Source organism: Dipodomys spectabilis, unplaced genomic scaffold (genome assembly GCF_019054845.1).
Source record: "Dipodomys spectabilis isolate Male_0828 unplaced genomic scaffold, ASM1905484v1 ptg000075l, whole genome shotgun sequence".
NCBI lineage: Eukaryota > Metazoa > Chordata > Mammalia > Rodentia > Heteromyidae > Dipodomys > Dipodomys spectabilis.
The window spans coordinates 14,063,705-14,087,974 of NW_024870752.1; the positions used below are offsets into that span (position 1 = coordinate 14,063,705).

Genomic DNA, 24,270 nt, shown 5'->3' on the forward strand with positions numbered 1-24,270 from the left:
CTGGTCGAGGTGGATGCGACAAGTGGTGGCCCGTACGGGGAAACTAACTCCACAAGGGATCCAGAACTCTTAGCAGTCAGGGTGGTGCACCGGTAAGTTCCCAGGTAAGTGGGAATCCGCGATTAAAGCGGGCATAATACGGGGCTCTTCTCTGTAGATAAAGAGAGAGCGGAAACCCGGGAAAAAATAAAGGCCTAAAGTGAAAGTAAGAATATAAATATAAAAAATAAAAAAGGGAGTAAAAAAAGATAAAATTTTTATAACTAAGATGGGCGCCGCGACGTCTCATCCAATTTTTCTGGCCCTGAATGAGCTCCTACGCTCAAAAGGACTAAAGTTTAAGAAGGGTGTTTTACAGAGTTTCCTTGAAGAATGCAACATTGTAGCTCCTTGGTTCATAGTGTCCGGGAGCCTTACAGTAGCTTTGTGGGAAAAATTAGGGAGGGATTTGGACTTTGCCTATGAACAGGGCACATTAAAGGCAGGAGTCCGCACCATTTGGAAACTGATAAGGGGCTGCCTGGAGGACCAGCGCTGCTGTGAGGTTATAGAAAACGGACAGTCAGCACTGGAGCAGTTACAGGAGGAGAGGTCAGAGAAGGCGATCAGTGAAAAGGGAGACAGTAAACAGGACAAAAGGGGGCAACTATACCCAGATCTGTCTGAGCTGAAATCGGAAAGAGAAAGTTCCAGTGAGCTAGAGGAGGAAGAAGTGAGAGCACTTATTCAACAGATGAAAAGGAGTCGTATAAAAAAGGGAAAACATAAGCTAAGCCAACCTGTGCTTAATGAGGATGTGGAAAGAACTTTTGGTCAGGCCCCTTTAGATGACGTAAAAGGAACTTCCGGTCAAGTCCCCTTAGGTCCTCCTCCATATCAACATGGAGCCAATGGGCATACGTTTTGCCCGGATACTTGGCGGACTGCCCGAGCAGAACTCGCCTTCCCAGTTTTTCAAGACGGTAATCAACAGAGATTTCATGAGCCTCTAGAATTTAAAGTAATTAAGTCCCTGGCTGAGTCTGTTCGGACGTATGGGATTACAGCCTCTTTTACTGTAGCTCAAGTGGAGGCTATAAAGAGATACTGCATGACTCCCTCTGATTGGGCAAGCCTAGCACGGGCATGTTTGAGTCCAGGCCAGTACTTGGATTGGAGGGCATTTATGCTGGAATTTTGTAGTGAACAGGCAGCCATCAATCAAGCAAACGGACACCCGGCTTGGGACAGAGATATGCTCTTAGGACAAGGTCGCTTTGCTAATGTGTGTGGTTTCCCCTTTTGTGTTTTTGGTAATTAACAACATCTCTATATGCTCAGATGATGTGTGTGCTTGCACTAATAAAACCTGCTATTATGCTACCTGCTGGAGTTCTCAGTATCCGTTAGCTATAGTTACACGCATTCCGCGTTGGGTGCCCGTGCCAGTAGATGCTTCTCAAGCTGTAACCTTGTTTAGACATAAGAGAGATTTTGGCATCACTGTGGCCATTGTAACTGCTATAGCTGTGGCTGCTGCGGGTGCGACGGCTGCCGCTGTCGCCATGTCACATACTGTGCAGACGGCTCAAACTTTAACTTGTCGGCTACTACAGCCAGAGCTCTGGATCTACAACAAGTGGCCTTTGCACAATTAAAAGGAGGACTGATGCTGTTAAATCTAAGGATTGACCTTGTGCAGGAACAGGTTGATATCATGTGGCAGTTGGCTCAGCTGGGATGTATTCAAAAATATGAAGGGCTTTGTATTACTGCTATTCAGTACTATAACTATACTCAGGCAGCAAATTTGTCTAAACAACTGTCAAGTTATCTTTTAGGCAACTAGACGGGAGAATTCGACCAATTGATGTTGCAGCTACGATCGGCCATTGTCGTGGTAAACTCTACCCGGATGGATGATGCCCTGTTACAGGATGTTTCCTCCTGGATTTTGACAGCTGTGGATCATTTGAAGGAGTGGGCGGGATTAGGCTCCCTTATCGGTATCCTGGCATTGGTGATCTTGCTGTGCCTGTGGTGCATATGCCTGATTAGGAGCTCGCAGCGCAGGAGTATGGCTATGGTAGTCCAGGCCTTCACTGCCATTGAGGCCGGACAGTCCCCCCACGCGTGGCTTGCCACGTTAATGGAATAGCACAGGGTGTAAGGCAAACGCACTGCACTTGGGCAAACGCACTGCACATGGGAATCACTTCCTGGCGTGAGCTCAAGAAGAGCATGTTGGGTTGCAAGTGGGTTGATGCCCAAGATCCCACCTCTGCAAAAAAGGCATCGGACGGGCCTGGTCGTCACTGGGGAAGGCGCCCCTCAGGCGAAGACCAGTGCAAGGTCCTCTCATTAATGTTTTAGACAGAGGCCCAACCTCTACTCTTACCTGTTGCTTAATAAAACAAAAAGGGGGAGCTGTGGAGAGCTGCGGGAGCTGGCCAAAGATGGCGCGGCCGCATGGCACGGTCAAGCCAAAGATGGCGCTGGCTTCCGCCTTCCGCCTTCCCGATGGCGAGTGCTCTCTGTGAAAAACAACTCCTTATATGGCTATGGCTTGGCTACTGGCTTACTTCCGTGTTTGCGACCCTATTGGTATATGCCACGTGGCACCTCGGGATTGGCCATCCAGGAGGCTTATAACCGGAGTGCGGGTGCGGGGCGAGAAGAAGCTAATAATCAAGGTTCCTGAATAAACTGCTTTGAGAAGAATCCCGGGGCGTGTCTTCCTTGCTGGTCGAGGTGGATGCGACAAGGCTGGCCAAAGATGGCGCGGCCGCATGGCACGGTCAAGCCAAAGATGGCGCTGGCTTCCGCAGCTCTCCACACTTCCCTCCCTTTCTCTCTCTCTCTCTCTCTCTCCTTTTGGTCATGGGGCTTGAACTCAGGGCCTTTGCTCTGTCCCTGAGCTAGCACTCTACCACTTTCAGCCACAGCGCTACATGCTGGCTTTGAACTGGAATCCTCAGCTCTCAATCTCCTGAGTGGCTAGGATTACAGATGTGAGCCACTGGCACCTGGCTCTGGTGCTTATATTTATATTTCTTGGCATGAATGTTTTTGAATTATTTGGATACTAAGAACAAAATGAGATTGCATATACACAGGTACCTATTGGGTAGGCCCATGGTATCTGATTTGTAGAGGAGACTTTATCCTTTACTTTGACCATAGAGATACTGATAAAAAGTAATTGTTTCTCTTGAGTACTAGTAGGTTGATTCCCTGCCCCCTTCCTGATTGAGAATGTAACCTTCTGGCACGCTGGTCTTTTTCTAGGAAGTTTTTTTTTGAATCTTTAACTTTAAACAGTGTCTGGTTTCTTTCTTAGAGAGTTCAAACTTAATCCTTTGGGTAAGATTCTTAATTTTCAAAATTATCACTGGTATTTGCTGTTATGGATATAGTATTTCTTTAGCTTCCTCTTTTTTTTTTTTTTGGCTGTGCTAGGGATTGAATTTAGGGCATTGTTCATGCTAGTTAAGTACTCTACCACTCCCTTCCTTCGTTCGTTCGTTCCTTCCTTCCTTCCTTCCTCTCCCCCCATCCCTTTCTTTTTTCTTTCTATGTGGGTTCTGGGGCTGGAACTCTGGGCCTGGGTGCTCTCCCTGAGCTCTTTTGCTCAAGGCTAGTGTTCTACCCCTTGAGCTCCAGCTCCAACTGACTAGCTAGGATTACAAGTGTGAGCCTCTGCCACCCAGTCTCATCTTTGTTTTTGATCCCTGGAGATTCCTTGTAAATTCTTGTGAGCCAAGCTATTCATTTAAAGAATGTTCGTTATCTTTAGTCTAGGATTTTAGGTGTTTCTAGGTAGAATTCGTGGGTTATCTTGTTGGATTGTTGTACCTAACTTATTCTCTACTGAGGAAGTTATTTCCTCCTGTTGTTGGAGTAGACTGACCTCCAGCAGACATAATGCCAGTATATTACAGTGATGAGATTAGTGCCACCGCATCCAGTGGATGAGGCCAAGCAGTGTAAAAGTACTCCAATGGGAAATAGTCAGGGCAGGTAGCAAAATGGGAGTGAAGCCTCTTAAAAAGTGTTTTAAGAAGTTGAATTATTTTTTTAATGGGTAATAATTTACTAAGAGAAGACAGATCTAGTACAGGACTTTGTCCAGCTATGATTTTTTTTTTTTGGACAGTCATGGGGCTTGAACTCTGGGCCTGGGCCCTGTCCCTGAGCTCTTTAGCTCAAGGAACGTGCTCTACCACTAGAGCCACAGCACCACTTCCTGTTTTCTAGTGGTTTAATGGAGATAAGAGTTCATGGACTTTCCTGCCTGGGTTGGCTTTGAACTGTGATCCTCAGATCTCAGCCTTCTGAGTAACTAGAATTACAGGCATGAGCCACCAGTCCCTGGCCAGCTGTGATTTTTTGACTGGGATTGTTTTGTATCTGTTGGTCAATTAGAATACAACTCTTACGACCTTAAGAATTTTTTTTTTGTTGGTCCTGGGGCTTGAGCTCTGGGCTTGGGTGCTGTCCCTCAGCAATTCAGTTCAAGACGAGCACTCTACTACTTAAGCCACAGCGCCATTTCCGGTTTTCTAGTGGTGGTTTTCTAGTGGTTTATTGGAGATAGGAGTCTCACGGAGTTTTCTGCACCAGCTGGCTTTGAACCGTGATCCTCAAATCTCAGCCTCCTGAGTAGCTAGGATTACAGGCGTGAGCCACCAGCGCCCGGCTGTTACTACCTTAAGTTTTTTACCCATGAATGTGTGATGTTCTCAAATGTACTTAAGTTGCTTTAATTTCTTCCAATGATGTTTTGTGGGTTTAATTGCAAATTTATATGAGTATAATTTTACAAATTTATGTTTTTTTTGTTATAATTATTCCTAAATATTTTATTACTTTCAATGCCTTTATAAGCATAATTATTTTAATATTAATTTTTTGTTGCTTACCTAGGTATACATACAATTGATTTTCATCTGATTTTGTATCTTGCAAACTGCTTAAGCTTTTATTAGTTCTAATAGTTTGTTAGTTGATTCTGTAAGGTTCTCTAACATTATTTATGCCATGTGTGACATGGGATTGTTTTACTTGTTTCTTTCTGTATGCTTTTTATTTCATTTTATATTTTTCCTTGCTTTGATTTTCTAGAACAGTGTTGCACAGAAGTGTTGAGAGTAGACATACTTGTCTTGTTCCTTGTCTTTTTGTTTTGTTTTGTTTTCTTCTTCTTTTTTTTTCTTCTTTTGGTCCTTTGGCTTGAACTCCGGGCCTGGGTGCTGTCCTTGATCTCCTTTTTGCTCAAGGCTAGCTACCATTTGAGCCACAGCCCAACTTCCGGCTTTTTCTGTGATTAATTGGAGATAAGTCTTTGCTTGGGCTGGCTTTGAGTAGCTAGGATTGCAGGAGTAAGCCACCAGTGCTGGACCATGTTTTTTTTTTTTTTTAATAATATTTTAATTGATTTTTGAGCTAATTAAAGATAATAATAAATACATAGAAATATTAATTGATTTTTGGAAATAGAGTCAGTCTTTCATTGTAGGGATAAATCCTTGTGTTGTGTAATCTATTGTATGTGATGTTGGATTTAGTTGGTTAGTATTTTGAATCCATATTTGTAAAAGATACTGACTTGTAGTTTTCATGTGATAGCTTTAGTTAGTATTACATGGAACTGGCCTCATAAGTTCGAAAGTTGTCTTAAATCTTCTGCTTTTTGAGAAGAGTTGGTGGAAAATCATTATTTTTCTTTAAATGTTTGGTGGAACTCACCAGTTCAGCTATCTGGGTATGGGATTTTCTGTGGATAGTTTTCTTTGTTTACTTTTATTGGTTTGTTAAAAATTTCAATTTCTTTTGTCAATGACTGTAGTTTTAATCTTTCTAGGAATTTTATCTTTATTTCTAAAAGGTAGGTAAGTAATGTTTCTTTCTTGATTTTAAACATTTGAGTCACCATACCCTGGGGGCTTCCTGATTTTATATAGAGAAACTGAGTACTTTAAACACTAGTTTGTCCTAAATTAATCTGTACATTTTTCTGTTAAATCTTGATAAATACAATGTATTGTTTTTTTGTTAACAAAAGAGTAAATATACAAGAACTACCTAGAAAATTCTGAGGAAAATTGATAGGGGGAATACCCTAACTTATTAAAATGTATTATAAAATAGACATAAATTGGGAGCACTTATAAACATGGGTGCAAGAAGAGGAGACAAGCCTATAGGATAACTTCATTAGATTTTAGGCAGTGCTAAACATAGCAGGGTTTCTTTGTTATTGGTAGTTCTAGAGAAGATAAATATAAAGGACAATTTTTCTCCTTTCTTTCTTCCTTCCTTCCTTCCTTCCTTCCTTCCTTCCTTCCTTCCTTCCTTCCTTCCTTCCTTCCTTCCTTCCTTCCTTCCTTCCTTTCTTTCTTCTTTCTTTCTTTCTTTCTTTTTCTTTCTTTCTTTCTCTCTCTCCCTCTTTCTCTCTTTCTCTCTCCCCTTCCTTCCTTTCTCTCTTTCCCTTCCATTCTCTCTCTCTCTCTCTCTTTCTTGTCTGTCTGTCTCTTTCTTTCTTCCTCTCTTTCTTTTTCTGGCAGTACTGGAATTTGCTTGTACTTGGTTGGTTAGAAGCTGTGCTTGCTGCCATTTTTCACTGGTTATTTTAGGATAGGAGGCATATCTAACTGCTTCCTGATGTCATTGGGATCAAAGATGCATGCTACTATTTCAAATTTCACTTTTGGGGAGATGGAATCTCAGGGGCTTTTCTGCTGGGCTGGCCTGGCCCTGTGATCCTCACAATCTCAGACTCCCACATAGCTTAGGATGTCAGGTTTATGCTCCTATGCTCTGGGATGAGAAGGAAGTCTTTCAGACTTTTCTGTCCAGGCTAGCCTTGAACCTTGATCCTCTTAAGTTGCTTAGGATTATAAATTTGAGCCACTGGTACCTGTCTAAAAATGAGAAATGTTTAATAGTTTTAGTGGAATTTCTACATGGCAGGTATATATGATTTCAATAGTTTGATGAACAGTGGGAACAAAGAAATTGAGAATTCAGATATTATGCCTCTGCTCCTCAGAATGTACTTGGGTAACTTTCATGTATTATTTCATGTTCTAAGTAAAATGACTAGAATTTTTCTTCACAGAGAAGCAATAATATTATTTATATGAAAACACTAAGAGTTTTAATTTTTAAAAATGAGATTTCATTGAGTTAAATGAAAAGCACTTGAAGTCTTTATTTCAAATGAGATTAGTCTATATTTCAGCCTTTGACCTCTTTTCTGGTTGTGCCTCTGAACTGAACTCATCAGTGTTTCCTTGCTTTGAGTACAATCATGTTGACTTGAAATGAGAAGTATCTGATATTTGCTGAATGGAAGCAAAAACCTAAAATCAAGAAAGTACTCACTGTGACTCACATCTTACCCAGACAGCCTGCTGTTTAAAATATGATTTCTGGTGTATATTGGAGTCTCAGTCTTAGGATTCTGTAATGAGATTGAGTGGGATTTCCTGTGAACACTCTGGGATGACAGACAGAAAGGTGAGGGCAATCATCACTTTTCATGCCTACCCTTGATAATATTTCCCTGCTGGCAGGGGGAGACTGAGGACAAATAGGGCTTCGTGATGTCTAAGTTGTTAGTGTATGTTGGTTCCAGCTGAACAAACTGGAGGGTAATAATCAGAGAAGTGGAGATAAAATACATTAATGTAGGCTAAGGTATAGAAGATCTTAGGGGAAAACATCAAAATTTTATGGAGTGGTTGGAATATCTTATTTTACATCTTTCCATATATATAACTTTGTTTGCATATCCTTATTTTCATACTAGAGATGTAAAGATTACAGCAATTTAGAAATCTCAGTCATTAATTTTTTTCTTCTTTACATGATTCCAGCATATTTTTCAATATTTTTTGGTTCAACAGGAGTTACAGTTCTTTTTCTTTTCTTTTTTTTTTTTTGTCAATCATGGGGCTTGAACTCTGGGCCTGGGTGCTATCCTTGAGCTCTTCAGCTCAAGGCTGGTGCTCTACCACTTTGAGCCACAGCACCACTTCCGGTTTGCTGTGGTTGGAGTTAAGAGTCTCATGGACTTTTTCCTGCTGGGGCTGGCTTTGAACCATGATCCTCAGATCTGAGCCCCCTGAGTAGCTAGAATTACAGGTGTGAGCCACCAGCTCCCTGCTCTCTGCAATTCTTAAATGCTTTAAAATGCTTAGCTTTTTTTTTTTTTATTGTAAAGATACTATACAGAGGGTTACAGTTACATGAGTGAGGTAATGAGTACACTTCCTCTTGAACATTGTTACCCCCTCCAAAATGCTTAGCTTTTAAAAAATTAAAAAAAAAATATAAAACATGTATAAGTTAGAAAAATTACAAAATCTGTTAATGGACTTAGTAAGTAGACATTATCATTGATCCTCAAACAGGAATAAATGACAAAGGTCATTACCTTTTTTTTTTTGAGCTCTGGACTTGGGCGCTGTCCCTGAGCTCTTCAGCTCAAGGCAGTTGCTCTGCCACTTGAGCCACAGTGCCACTTCTGGTTTTCTGTGGTTGTTTGGTGATAAGAATCTCAGACTTTCCTGCCTGAGCTGGCTTTGAACCCTGATCCTCAGATCTCAGCTTCCTCAGTAGCTAGGATTTCAGGTGTGAGCCAGTGGCGCCCTGCTCAAGTTATCTTTTATGTCAGGTAATCTTTTATGTGCGTGCATGTGTGCGTGCATGCGTGTGTGTGTGTGTGTGTGTGTGTGTGTGTGTGTGTGTGTGTTATGTGAGTATACTTGAGCTGAGATAGTATGTTTAATGACATTCTTAAATTACCTTTACTAGTAAGGGATGCTAAAATGCTGGCCATTTTGTTCTATACTTCCCAGTTGGGCTTAATTAGGTCAGAAACACTTATAGACATTTAAATTACAATAGGAAATCTATATGATCATTCATGCAAAAAATACTTGTAATTGTCATCCTTCAGTAAGAAGTTTCCTTAACAACATAAAGTCTCATGGCAAAACCTCTGAGTAGTGACTAAATTAATAGCAATTACATATTCCATTTAATTGAAAGGAAAGGAAAGGATTTGTTTCACGAAGGTGATTTACATCTCAGAGTATTTTTTTCTGTCTCTATCCTTCCTTCCTGACTTCTTGTGCCAGTTTGAACTCAGGGTCTGAGCTCTGTCTCAGCTGCTCATTTTTTTTAGATTTTTAAAATTTTTTTTTGCTGGTCCTGGGTCTTGAACTCTAGGCCTGGGTACTATCCCTGAGCTTCTTTCGCTCAAGGCTAGCACTTTACCCCTTGAGCCACAGTGCCACTTCCAACGTTTTCTGAGTAGTTTATTGGAGGTAAGAGTCTCATGACTTTACTGCTGGAACCTTGATCCTTAGCTTTCAGCCTCCTGAGTAGCTAGGATTACAGGTGTGAGCCACTGGTGTCTACTCTTAAGTTTTTGTTTTTTTTTCCTTTTAAACTGAAGGCTAGCATTTTACTACTGAAGCCACAGCCCTGCTTCCATCTTTATAGTGGGTAATTGGAGATGAGAGTGTCAGGTACTTTCCTGCTTGGGCTGGCTTTGAACTGTGACTCTCAGATCTCAGCCTCCCCAGTGGCTAGGATTACAGGTAGGAGCCAAGAGCACCCGGTTTTATTTTTGATTTTTAAGCTTTTATTAAAATGAGTTATATTTTCAAGGAGATTCTGTCATTAAGTTTCATTACTTTTTTTTTTTTTTTGTGGTGCTTAGGAATGAACTCAGGACCTTGTATGTATAATGCTAAGTGTTCTACCATTGAGCTCACCAGCGCTCCATTCCACTCTGCATCTTGAGATGTAGTTTATGTGGTCTAGGCTGGTCTTAAAGTCCTGTACTGAAGTGATCTTTTTGTCTTAGCCTCCTGAGTAGCTAGGCCTATAGACGTGTATCACCACGCATAGCTAATCCAAGTTTTCATTTTTATTGTGTGTGCTGGTCCTGGGGTCCCTAAGCTCTTTTGCTGAACACGAGCACTCTGCTAGTTGAACCACAGCTCTACTTATGGCTTTTTGGTAGTTAATAGGAGGTAAGAATCTCATGGACTAACTACCCTAGCTAGTTTTGAATTGTAATGCTCATATCTCAGCTTCCTGAGTAGTTAGGATTATAGGTGTGAGCCACTGGCTCAGACTAAAGTCTACTTACTAAAGGCTAATCTCATCTAAAAATACCTTCACAGAAATATCCAAATGTGTCTAACCAAAACCTGAGTAGTACTGCTGGCCTAGTAGAGTCAACCTGAGTAGGCTGAAACCAGCAGGTGCCTGCTGTTGAAGGGTTTTAAACTGTCATACTTGTGCTTTTTGCTCCTTTCTTTTCTTTTAGCTTACAGAAAGGCAGTTTATTAACAGAAAATAATTTGAAGAGTTCGTGGCCTCCCTTCTTGCGGGTGCTGTCAGAGGGGATGGGGGTGGCATCCTCAATCCTCCTAGTCTTCATACCTGAGCAGGCAAGGGCTCTCTGAGGGCTGCCTGGGCTCTAGGTCAAGGGGTCTTGCCAGAAAGATTGGTGATGTGGACAAAGATGTCATTGAAGGATGTAAAGATGTGGCAGACACCAAATACATTCTCTCCTTCAGCCACCTGTGGTCCAAAGCAGATGACCTGTTCTTTCTTTTCCTTCCCTTTGTAAAGTGGCATGTCTGTGCGTTACCAGACTCCACCACGAGAAAGAAAGGGCACTTAAAATTTGTCTTCTAGTGAAGACAAATATTAAGAATACAATATGGCCTTAAGATAAATTTAAAACATTAGACTTTGCTGTGAAGATACAATCAGAAGAAAGCATTTAGGAAGTTAACACATTTTCTTTTTCCTTTCTTTTCTGCTATTACCATAATTGGAAAACTTATTTTGCAGAAACATTATACTCTCAATTTTAAACATTTTGATTATCTTTGGCCTGGCTAAATTACCGTTTCTGCATTTTTGGGTAAAATGGAGTATGATAGGATCCCTGGTAGGAATTTGTTCACATTAATATGGCTCATCAGGGACATTATATTTAATTGGAGATCCTGCAGAATAGTAGCAGGAGGCTGAAGAGAATTATTTAGCATTAGCAATGGCTCGTCTGGGAGTTGTACACTAATCAAGGCACTGGAGTGGTAGCGGTAGGGATGATGGGAATTATGACGATTATGACATGTAAGCGTGTCTGCATGTGAACTGGACAGGCAATGAGTTAATCAAGAAGTATATTAAATGGCTCCCATGCTGATTCATTATTATCTACCATAGTGCCTGTCAGGTTGTGTATTTAAAAAATACAATTATTGCTGAATTCAATATGTATGTGAGCTGAATCAGCCATCATTCTTTGCTTTCAGTAAAATAATCTTAAGGGGCTAGGGATGTGGCTTAGTGGTAGAGGACTTACCTAACATGCATGAGGTACTGGGTTCAATTCCTTGGTACCACATAAATAAACAAAATTTAAAAAAAATCTTAAATTGACATACACATAAAGTTATATCACTGTTGATTGTGAGATTCATGTGGTACTTCTTTAGTACTTTATAATAAATCTTTAGTTTCAGATTCATTTAAAAATTTTGTTTGCTTTGCCCTCACCTATATTCATTTTAATACTGTAATACGGTAGGTTATTTTCAATAGCATAAACAGTTTGGGTTAAAAAAATAAAATTTATGTATCTTTATTTTCCATGTTGAAAAAAATAATCTAGCATTTCAGAGGAAAATTAATGTTTAACACATGAAGTTACAGAAAAATCAAAGCATTAATCATTTCCACCATCAAGACGCTTCAGAGCTGGGGTTAGGGTGGGAAGCGTCTTTGCTGTGGTGGGTGGTCTCTTGTGCCAGGTAGACCCATTCTGTGCCCAGCATGGTTAGAGCCATCTGTCATGAAACCATCAGCTAGAAATGCTAGAAATGTACATATTTTGGGGAAATGGAACTAATAAATTGAATTGCTTTTAGAAAACAAATTGAAATGCAGCATAAATCCATGAGCAAACTAGATTATTTTTGTAGACAAATTTACAGTTACCATACAGATGAACACCCAAGGTTTTTTTTTTTATTGTAAGCACTGCCAAATTCAATAAAACTTTCTACAAAATGGAGACCTTTATATATTACTTAATTAAAGCAATATTATGGATAATACTCCAAGTGTTAACCTGTAGGGGGTTGTTATTGAAATTCATTATCTATGGAGTCAGTGTTAGTGGTCAGCAGCAGCAGATTTCAAACTTGCAACCAAGACCCTCCCTTGGGAGCTGTGAGCTCAGCAGGTTAAATTGTCAAAACCCAGCAAAGCTTCTTAAAAGACTGATAGTTTAAGCCCCCTGGAGTTAAAGGTAAACCAATCATTCCAGTCAGGAAGGACTACGACTTTAGGAGTCAGGCAAAAATTCCATTTGGACAGAGAAAAAAGGATTTATATCAGAGTACCTTCATGTATGAGTTATTTTGTTCAGTTATATGCTCATGTACTTTGTTATTTAACTTTAATAACATTCCAACTTTTTTCTTACCTTTTTTTTTTTTTTTTTAAAACCTTGTCCTAGGGATTGAACTCAAGTTTTCTAGGCAAGGACTTAATACCTGAACCAAACCACCAACTTCAACTTCTTTTTTTTCCCCTTAAAAACAAACAAACAAACAAACAAAAACTTTAGCAGGGTGCTGGTAGCTCACACTTGTAATCCTAGCTACTCAGGAAGTTGAGATCTGAGGATCTCGGTTAGAAGCCAGTCCAGGCAGAAAAGCCTGTGAGACTCTTATCACCAATAAACGCCTCAAAAACTGGAAATGGAGCTGAGGCTCAAAGTGGAAGTGTGCCAGCCTTAAGTAAAAGAGTTCAGGGAAAGACAGAGCCCAGGTCCTGAGTTCAAGCCCACAACTGACAAAAAAAACCAAAAACCAAAAAAACCACAAAAATCAAAAATAAATATCTCTCCAAACTTCAAGTGGTTGTACAAGGGAGTTGCCTTTTATCAAAGAAATTTATGAATATTATAAATACAATATGTTTTGATCAGTGTTATCCCTTTTAACATTCTTACCTATTCCTTCCCTCATCTTTAATTTTGTAGGCTACACCTTGGTTTTGTCTGCATTTCCCTGCCCTTTTCTTCTTCACCTGTGTACTCTTTCTCCCTTGACCCTACCCCACCCTTTCCGAATACCTACTCTCTGGTGTTTTATTTTGCCAAATGTTGATTTTGGCTTTCTAAGGAATTACACTGTTTGAGATCTCTCTTGAATCTACTATATTTCAGTTAATACATTTATATACACTTACATACTCCTGAACGTATTTAGTTATGACTTTGGTAAGCTAAATCTAGCTTCCACATCTAAGGGAAAACATATATCTTTTGTCTCTCTGGACCTGACTAACTTCACTTAACATAATGTTTTCCGAGTCTTTCCATTTCTTTACAAATGGTATAATATCATTCTTTCTAATGGATGAATAAAATTCCATTGTGTATGTTTACCACATTTTCTTGATCCATTTGTCTATTGAGGGACATCGGGGCTGATTTCATACCTTGGCTATGGTGAATAGTGCTGAAATAAATATGGTTGTGTTGGTGGTTTTACTGTATCCTGGTTTGTAATCTTTTGGGTAAATGTCCAGGAATAAAATTGCTGGATCATAGGGTAGTTCTATGAGAAGATTCTCTTTAGCACTTTAGCTCACTTATTAATTGCATTGTTGATTTTTGAGAGTTTATTTTTTTCAGTTCCCTGTATATTTTGGATATTAGGGCATTATCTGATGTGTAGCTGGCAAAAATCTCCCATTCTGTGGGCTGTCTTTTTAGCTTGTTGGCTCTGTCCTTTGCTGGGCAGAAACGTTTTAGTTTGATGTAGTCCCTTTTATCAAGTCCTTCTTTGATTTGCTGTGCTTCAAGTTGCTTGTGGACTTTGTCCTTTATAAAACAGAAGTGGATGTCCTAAGACCTTCTGAAGATTTTGCTAATAATAAGAATTTTGTCCCTTCACTGATATTAAAATCTAAGATCAAAACAGTAAATATGAAGGTTTTTTGTTTCATTTATTTAAAAGATTTCTGATGGGGGTTGGAGAATGTCTTAGCTCAGTAGTAACTTGCCTAATGTGCATGATAGGCTCTGGGTTCAGTCCTTCCTCCCTCCTTCCCTCTCTCACATCCTTCCTGTCTCCCTCCTCCCCTCCTTTTCATAACACATTTGGTATATTTAAATTATAGTTTTAAAGGGAACAGATTTCAATGTTATTAGTACCTGCTGGTATATAATTATGGTTTTATTTATTTCTGTAAGTATTTATGAAGGATTGGAAATAGTATCTTACTGAAAAAGTAATGAAATACTTGAAAATACAACCTGACTTTATTCTGATGGTTCAGTGTTCATAAGGCCAACTTAACTGGTCTATTACAATATCATGAAGATTCTTGAGGGAGAGAATATCATTCTAAGTAGTATTGTAGTTACCATTTATTGAATGATCACAATATCACTAATTGAGTATTTATGGTATACCAACAAAGCATGTATTTTTGAAAGTGGACTTTTTTTTTTTGTTGTTGTTGGTCATGGGGCTTGAACTCGGCCTGGGCGCTGTCCCTCAACTCCTCATCTTAAGGTTAGTGCTCTACCACTTGAGCCATAGCGCCACTTCCGGTTTTCTGGTGGTTAGTTGGAGATAAGAGTCTCATGGACGTTCCTGCCTGGGCTGGCTTTGACCTGTGATCCTCAGATCTGAGCCTCCTGAGTAGCTAGGATTACAGGCTTGAGCCACCAGTGCCTGGCTTGGACTTTTTATTTTTATTGACAGTATGGTCTCAGGGTCTCAAGCTTACTAATCTTGGTTGCTCAGCTGATGCTCTACCACTTGAGCCACATCTCCGGCCCTGGTTTTTGCTGGTTATTTTGGAGATGGAGTTTCATGGACTTCTTTGCCTTGGCTGGCCTCCCAACTATGACTTTCAGGATCTCAGCCTCCCAAGTATTTAGGATTACAGGCATAAGCCACTGGTATGAGGCAAGGGGGCTATTATCATTATTTTAGAACAAAGAAATTAGGACTTACAGATTAAAAAAAAATGGGTGCTAAAACTTTTGTAACATCTAGCTCTTAAGTTGTATTCTTTTTTCCTTGTTTCATGCTGCTTTCCATAAAGGAGAACATGTCTTTCTTCTCAAACAAAAGTTTTTATTTGTTTATTGTACCAGTTCTGGGGCTAGAACTCAAGACCTCTGGGTATTGTCCCTGAACTCTTTTGCTCCAGGCTAGTGCTGTACCAGTAGAGACATAACTCCACTGCTGGCTTTTTTGGTAGTTAATTGGAGATAAGAATCTCAAGGGCTTTCCTGCCTGGGTTGACTTTGAACTGTGAGCCTCAGATCTCAGCCTCTTGAGTAGCTAGGTATACAGGTGTGAGCCACTGATGCCTTGCTTTGAAGTTTATTATTTTGAAAGCTGGATTTTTTTAGTGCCTTTTGGGAGCCAGGTGCTGTATGGACTGTAAGTAGAAAAGAGAGCAAGAGTGTTTTTTGTTTCATGGCACTTATAATCTAATAGTAAAGCTAGATATGGGACTAAGAAAACATATAAATAACTGCAAAGTTTGTGGTGTTATGAGGGAACAAACCAGTTGTTTACAGAAAATCTTGGGGGGGATAGATTTTTCTTCTTTATTAATATAGGAATCAAGGAAATTCACTCTGAGTTTATAAAACAAACTCAGAAGTGGAGACTGATGAGTCAACTGTCAGCCACAAAGTTAAGTAGGCAAGCAGGATAGCATGTACAAAGGTGCTGAGCCAAGGCTTGATTATATCCAATTCTTTCCACTAAAACAATTTCTACCATTACTAGTAACTTCTTCATGTGAAACCAGTGGACTTTCCCCCATCTTGTGTTTAATTTCTCAGCAGTGTTTGACAGTGGTGATTATCTTTCTTCATTTTATCCCATGCTTCAGTGATATCTTAATCTCCTGATTTCCTTTCTACTTCTGTGGCTCTTTTCTGTATCTTTCATGTGGCAGTGATTCAAGGGATCATAGTAGGTGCTTATTCATTCTGTTTCTCTCTCTTGCCTGCATTCTTGCTCTTCTTTTTTCTAAACCCTATTCCTGAAAGATCTTATTCTCTTTTCACTTCCATTTCTGTAGTTTTAATTAATTCTAGACTCCTAATTATTCCTTCTTCCCTTTTTTCATTTTATTTGTAATTCATGAACAAGTCATTCATTATCTTAAGTAATTTTGAAACCTAGTCACATCTCTTTAATTATTACTTTCTAATCTAGAGGAAGCCTCAGTACTAGTAACCTGTCTCTGACTCTATTTTATCTGAGGAAGGAAAGCATGATAGGTGAATAAAAGACTCCTAAAAAGTTCAGTTTCTAAACTCGGAGACCTGCCTGTGAATATTACCTTATATTGCACGAGGATTTGCAGATGTGATTAAGAATTTTGAGACGGGAACAATATTTTGGATACTACACAGCTTGATGAAATCAAGGCTCTTTTCTGAGAAGGAGAAAGGAGAGTCAGGGTAGTGGTGAGGATGAGTGAAAACAGGAGAAAGAAGCTGCAGTTATATAAGAAAGGAGACCTGAGTCAAATGATGGAGAAAAAAAGCAAGAAATGGGTCCCTGCATAGACTTCATCTTGCTTTCAGAGCTATAAGACGCACATCTGATTTTTGCTATCCAGATTGTAAGATGATAAAATTGCCTGGTTTCTAACCACTGAGGTTTTGTGTTGGTAGTTAATTGGAGATAAGAGTCTCATAGGCTTTCCTGCCAGGGCTGGCTTTGAACTGTGATCCTCAGATCTCAGCCTCCACAGTAGCTAGGATTCTAGGTGTGAGTCACCAGTGCCTGGTGCATTAGATTTCTTAATGTGTTTTACAATGTTGGTTTGTTAGCTCCTTTTCGTGTGTGTGTGTGTGTGTGTGTATGTGTGTGTGTGTGTGTGTGTGTATGTGCCAGTCTGGGTCTTGCATTCTTGCTTGACTTAAATTTTTTTTTTTTTTTTGGGGTCCGGTCGTGGGGCCTGAACTCTAGGCCTGGGCACTGTCCCTCAGCTCTTCAGCTCAAGGCTAGCGCTCTACCACTTGAGCCACAGCGCCACTTCTGGCTTTTTTTCTTTTTTCTTATTTGGTGCTGAGGAATCGAACCCAGGGCCTTGAGCATGCAAGGCAAGTGCTCTACTACTGAGCCACCTTCCCAGCCCTTGACTTAAATTTTTAAAAGAAAGTTATTAAGTGGTCCTCTACCAGTTGAGCTACAGTTCTACTTCTGGCTTTTTGCTGGCTCATTGGAGATAAGATTCTCAAGGACTTTTTTTTTTTTTTTTGTCGGTCGTGGGGCTTGAACTCCGGGCCTGGGCGCTGTCCCTCAGCTCTTCAGCTCAAGGCGAGCGCTCTACCACTTGAGCTACAGCGCCACTTCCGGTTTTCTGGTGGTTTATTGGAGATAGGAGTCTCACGGTCTTTCCTGCCCGGGCTGGCTTTGAACTGCGATCCTCAGATCTCAGCCTCCTGAGTAGCTAGGATTACAGGCGTGAGCCACCAGTGCCCGGCTCTCAAGGACTTTTCTGACAAGGCTGAGTTTGAACTGAGATCCTCAAATCTCAGCCTCCTGAATAGCTGGGATTACATGCATGAGTCACTTGTGCCTAGTTGTGCCACTTTTTTTGGTAATACTTACGTGTGTGTGTGTGCGCGCGCGTGTGTGTGTTTGTTCACTTTCAAGCATCATTATGACAATGTTACATTCTTGGAATCTGACTTATTACTTGGTTAGGTTACAAGGTCTAGCCTGTATACTAGGACCACTGAGAGTGCTTAGGCATTGTTTTCCTAGCTCTGGAAACCTAACTGTAGTTATCCATCTGAATTGGGGCTTGTTACTTTGCTACTTGTTCCTGCTATTTTCTTCTAATTGTCCATAATGTTATCTTCCAGGTTGGAGTAACAAAGGAAAGAGATCTATTAGGTGTATTTCAGGAAGGTGGTATAGGAGCTAACAAAACAAAACTCTAAGGTGGTGGATTTACATGAAGTGTTCATCTCATTTGGAGTCTATATTAAGGGAGAGAGGCTTAAACTCAGGTGATGTATCAGATAACAATCAGTGATTTCCATCTTCACTTACTCAGTAAAACACTGCAGAACACACTTTACAGGGTGGTGTATCCAGTAGAAGGGTAGGGACCTTGTGTGTCTGTGTTGAGAGTGTTGAGTTTACATAACCTTACAAAAAGTATTTTCAGTGTCTTATTTTGTAAACAAATATTTAGTTGCTTCCAAGTCTTCTATGAATCACTCAGATTAGTTTCCAAGTCTGCTGTATTCCCTAAATGGATATTCGATATTTACTAAAGGGGCCTTTATAATTAAACCTGGCAAAGTACCCTCAGTGAACTATTCTAATTAAGTGTTATGGATCCCGAGGCTGCACTGATGTAGTTCAGCTGGGATGCTGAGAGTATGAACACTGGAGTTCAGTTTTAAAACGACACCAAGTTTTGAAAGTTTCACATACAGATGGTTCCTGACTTCTCATTGTTTAGCTTACAGTTTTTTTTTTTTTTTTAACCTTACAGTGGTATAGAAGTAACACATAATCAGCAGGGTCTGTGATTCAAATATTGAGTTTGGGTCTTTTACAAGGCTAATGCTATGCATGTATCATTCTTTCCCCTGATGCTCTGCAGTGGTAGGAGTCCTCTTTTAGTCCCTAAATCCTGAGAGGAAACAACCCACACTACACGTATACCCTTGTAGCTGAGGTAGGAGGTGTAGTTTAGATGCTGCTGCAGTGTGTATCTGGAATGTTTCCCAGAGGCTCAGATGTTCAACACAGTTCCTGGCTTGCACTGTTGGCAGGTGGTGGAAACTTTAAGAGGCAGGACCTAAGTTTTCCTGTACCTTTGGGAGGGGTGATGGGACCCTAGCCCCTTCTCTTCCTTTCTTTTGGTTTTGGCCATGGGGTGAACAGTTCGCTCTAACACATGCTCCCCACTATGATGTACTATGCTGCCACCGGTCCAAAGCAATGGCCAGTTGGTCATGGATGGAAACCTTCAGACTATAAACAACACAACAAAATAACAACAACAACAAATAACTACCTACAAACTTGAGCACTGTCCCTCAGCTTTTTTGCTCAGGGATAGTCCTCTGTTGCTTGAACTACAGCTCCACTTGTGGCTTTTTGGTAGGTAATTGGAGATAAGATTCCTGGGAATTTTCCTGCTAAGTCTGGCTTTGAATCTCAATCCTCAGATCTCAGCCTCTTTAGTAGCAAGGATTACAGTGGTGAACCATTGGCACCTGGCTAAGGAGGTATTTTTATTGCATTTAGAGGTCAGTTTGTCATGGTGGGGAGGACTTGGTGGAACAGAGCAGTGTACAGTATGGCAGCCAGGAAGCAGACAGAAGAGGACCTGGGGACATGATATCCAGAAGAGCCACTGCAGTGACCTATTTCTGCCAGATAAGTCCCAAAATAGTGTCACTAAGCATGGTGAGGCTCAAATGTCTAAGTCCAACACAGGTACCTCTGTGAGGGACATTTCACATTCAAACCATAATGCCAGGAAGAGACTACGATCTTTACCTGATAAGTGATTATTGGAGAAGGACTGAAATATAGTCAGAAATGTGGTTGCTAGAATTGTTAGCTTTATTTAGAATTAAAAACAGACCAAATTCCCAGCTTTCTTTGGTGTTGTTTCCATTCTCTTCACACAGTTTTTCTTTGGTGGTACTATTTGTCTCCCTCCCCTCCTTGCCTTCCTCTCCCCTTTTCTGTCTTTTACTGGGGAAGGATGAAAGTCATGGTTTTAGCAGGTGCTGGTGGCTCACCCCTGTAATCCTAGCTACTCAGGAAGTTCACTCACTCTTGCATAAGTTAAAAATTAAGAATCTAGAGAGACATTTGCCTTTAAGGATGGTGGATTATACTTGAATCCCAAATGTTTTGGTGTGCAGCCTCTTGGAGTGGAGTAGTTGTGGTTTTCTGAGAGTTCTGCTTTTGAAGTACTGTTATGTCTCCCTTAAGTGATCTTTTCATGCAAGACAGTGATCACATAAGAATTGGAACTGTATCCAGAATATGGAGCAGGCATCCTTGTCAAGAAATGTTAACGTGTGGAAGTTTTAAGTGTTGTTCAGTACTTCATCACTATTTAGCTGGGTGGGGTAGGGACAAAACTAACACTTACCCAGCTTAGATCATTGGTGCTCACCAAAGAGTTACAAAAAGAATTTGGGACTTAGGTAAGACCAAGTTGGCCCCAGCTCATCATTTATGAATCCACAGTACCTGGCAGTCTTCTGAGATTTCTGTAGTCAGTATATTCTTTCCTGTTCCAAGTGCATCTTTCCAGCACTTAGTTTTTTTCCACCATCAGTGATCACCCTCTCTGCTTCTATCAGAGGCTTTCCTGTCTCTTCATAGATAAAATAGAAACTTTGAAGGTTTAGACCCTTTAATCTCCCCAAATCCACAAAGTGATCTGCATTTATACCCATTCTTAGCATTCTCCTGCTATTCCAAAAAGGGTGCTCCAGATCCTACAACCCTGCTTTTTTCCTTTTAAAGCCTAGCTGGTATTTTATATATATATCTATATGTTATATATAGATATATATAAAATATTTATATATAATTATGTTATATATTTACATATTATATATTGTATTATATATTTATATATTATATGCCCTACTGTTCCGCATACCTGTTATTGCTTGTCAGAAACCTTTTACTGTGAAATATTCCATATCTCAGGTGTTTCAAACTTTTAACCTCATGTAGCTTCTCAAAGGCATCTCTTTAGTTTTTTTTTTCCCCTTCTAAGTTAATAATAGAAACAGAACAAACCCAAATCATATCTCTGTTATCGCTCTGCCTTTCCTGGCCTTTATATTCACTTATCAGTAGTCCCTATCTAAACCACACAATACCTTCCTTTGTTTCTTCCTTTACTACTGTATATCACAGTCCTTTCTTTGTGATTGGGTATCTGGCAGACGTGTAGACCTGCCTTTTACAGAGGGTTTGCTTAAGACTTGGTGCCTGATGCCCCTCTTTTCTTCCTTACTTTTCTTTGATTCTTCTACAAGGACTCTGCCTATGAGAATACAGTTCTGGCTCAGTTGTTTTGTTTGTGGGTGATGGTCCTAGGACTTGAACTTAGGGTCCTGGGTGCTGTCCCTGAGCTTTTTTTTTTTTTTTCCTCTCAAGGCACTACCACTTGAGCTACAGCTCTACTTCTGGCTTTTTGGTAGTTTATTAGAGATAAGAGTCTCACAGAGCCGAGTACTGGTGGCTCATGCCTGTAATTGTAGCTACCCAGGAGGCTGAGATCTGAGGATCGAGGTTCAAAGCCAGCGTGGGAAGGAAAGTCCGTGAGACTCTTTATCTCCAATAAACCACTAGAAAACTGGAAATGGCGCTGTGGCTCAAGTGCTAGAGCACTAACTTTGAGCTGAAGAGCTGAGGGATGGTGCCCAGACCCAGAGTTTAAGCCCCATGACCACCACCAACAACAACAAAATGAGTCTCACAGACTTTTCTGCCTGGGTTGGTTTTGAACCATGTTCCTCAGCCTCTTGAGTAGCTAGAATTACAGGCGTGAGCCACTGGTACCCAGCATAATTCCTAGTTTACTCTATGAGAACATTTTTCTAGTTAAACAAAAGAATGAAAAGTTAGATAAGCGATAACCATGTAAAAGTGTTGAAAAGATTGTAGTTATAGTATTGTTAAGGTCCTTACGTTCTATTTTACTTTGATTTGTTTGTTATAGAAATTTTGGTCATCTAAATACATAGTGTGTATATGTAAGTGTTAATTTCTTATCTTCCATACAGCTGTCAGTTGCAGATACATAATGAAGACTGAAAAGATTTCATTTGGTATAGTTGAGTTTTTACCTCAAAGACTAGTAGCCACCCAAAAGACACAGTGTTTTTCATAATTAATTGATTACAACTTATTAAATAAATTGCCATGTAAATAATAAGCTTTTGGCATATAACACTGTAGTAAGGAGATTGAAAAAAGAAATTAAAACATAGTTTCTGACTTTGAGAATCTTATGATTTGGTGGAGTAAATAAATCATAAGGAAAATCATTCACAAAGCATGTAACAGGAGATTGTTGGGTAGCATGCAATTAAAAGGCACTATGTAAGACAAGTAAGTTATATAAAATAAGTTTGTATTTAACTTTATTTTGTTCCATTATCCTTTCCCTTTTTGTTAGTATAAGAGTTTGAACTCAGGGCCCTGTGTGGCAGGTGTTCTGTAGCTAGGGCCCTGCCCTCACCTTGACTTTGAATAGTAACTGTCCTTACTTACTTGGCTAACACATTCTTTATAAAGGATCATTAAAATATTCAGTTTCTCCTGTATAGAAAACAAACTAAAATCCACAGCCATAATGGCTAACCAAAGTTGTTAATAATGGGATATGAAATGGACAGAGGATAGTAGAGGAGACCATTCTGGTCTGCAGGCAGGGGGAACTTAAGGTTGGGAATAAGCCAGGCAAAGAGAAGTGGAGGAGAAAGCCTTCTTTTGAACACAGAAATATTTAAAAAAGCCTTTTGTAAGCATGGCTGCCTTTCTTTGCAATTGATGTTACTAAATGAATTAGAATGTATATATTGAAGCATTTTATATTGAGGTAATTGATCTATAAACTCCTTGGGTAAGTATTTTTTAGCTTTCAATGCACAATGTGTTTAATTAGAAAATATTTTTGGAATTGATGAAAAATTCTGAGTTTTCTAAAGACTACATTTCTTTTCTTTTTCTTTTAGGTCTCATTTAAACAAAATAGCTTTTCAAAATTAGTTCCAAGACTGTGAATTAGAGACAAGTATACTTAAAAAAATTAAATCTTTTGGTTAGGGGATAAGTCATACATGTTCAGGTACATGTTTATACTTGAGTCCTATATATCTGCTTTGTAAAATAATTACAATCGGATTGTGAGTTCATTGAAGTGGAAAACTTAGGAAAAGCCAGCTCACTCAAAAATAATACTAATCCCTTCATCATTTTAGAAGAATAGATTGATTTTAGATTTAAAAAACTTTATTCTCAATATTGGATGACTCCCTATACTCTGTTAAGTAAAAATAAATAGATTTAAAATGTTGTCAAGTGAGTAGTCTGAAAAATGGAGTATACATTACTGAATGCTGAATAGGTTTAGGACTTAATACACGTATCAGTTCTTTTAGAAATAAATGCAAAATGGACAAAGCGCGAATGTGAGAGTATTTAAATGGTTCTCAAGATTTTCTGGTTCATGTGTTGTGATATTGAACTCTTTGGTCCTAGGCTTTAATTTGTGCCTGGTGCTGACCTGATGCTGTGCAGGGACACTCACTGCATCCCTCCATTCAGTCCCTAATTATCCCAACTTCCTGGGGAGCTTGCTTAGAACTGGGCATGAGTGCTTCTTATTAAAATATTGGGCTACCCTGGATACATGTAACACGGTAGTATTTGATATCAGCTTTATAGATGAACAAAATAAGAGATGAAGTTGTTTGCTGTGATTTTAGTAAATGGGTGGAGGGTATTATGGAAATCATTTGGTTAGACAATGGATTAAGCTTGTAATAAATGAAATCATTGGTAATCCAGTTCCTGTGCCTTTTTTGCATTGTTTTTTTAAATGCATATTCAAAAATATGACTATGATGGTATGTGAAATAATCAGATTTGCAGTTTTGTATATATTTGTGGATGATCACAATTCTTTTTTGCTGAGAGCATCTGTTAATACGGGAATTTGTCTCTTCAGGTTCATGTGAAAATGGCCGATGAGGCTGTCTGTGTTGGCCCAGCTCCCACCAGTAAAAGCTACCTCAACATGGATGCCATCATGGAAGCCATTAAGAAAACCAGGGCCCAAGCTGTGAGTCTGAATGAACCTATCTACTGCAGCTGTTTCATATGTAGTGAGCAGAAAGCTAGAGTTTGTATTAAAAAAAATAAGAAAGAATGATTGAAAATGCTGTTGCAGTTAGTTCATGTCACATGAGTTAAATGTGGCTGAATTCGCTACTGGAAATCAAAGGCTTTGTAGCATCTGGCAGTCTTGGTCGCTGATCCTGCAGGTGGCTGCTGGATTCAGCTTTCACACCAGGGAGCAGTTTCAGTTCATTTCCAAATTTGCTAGGAAAAAAGAAGTCCCAATTAGTTTTGAGTATTAACTCTTTCAGTGTAATAAAAGAATTAAGAAGAAAACAATTCTGTGTTA

At 39.6% G+C, this 24,270-nt stretch overlaps 1 protein-coding gene and 1 pseudogene across 1 annotated transcript in view; one reads left to right on the forward strand and one right to left on the reverse strand.

Moving 5' to 3' along the window:
- LOC122110156 (propionyl-CoA carboxylase alpha chain, mitochondrial-like) overlaps window positions 1-24,270 on the forward strand; it is a gene marked incomplete at its 3' end in the record, with an annotated part of 126,603 nt that overhangs the window by 21,993 nt on the left and 80,340 nt on the right. The window contains exon 5 of the mRNA XM_042682655.1: window positions 23,812-23,925. Within this exon, the coding sequence (XP_042538589.1) occupies window positions 23,812-23,925 (114 nt within the window). The remainder of the gene's footprint in view (window positions 1-23,811; window positions 23,926-24,270) is intronic.
- On the reverse strand, window positions 10,283-10,641 carry LOC122110146 (annotated as a pseudogene).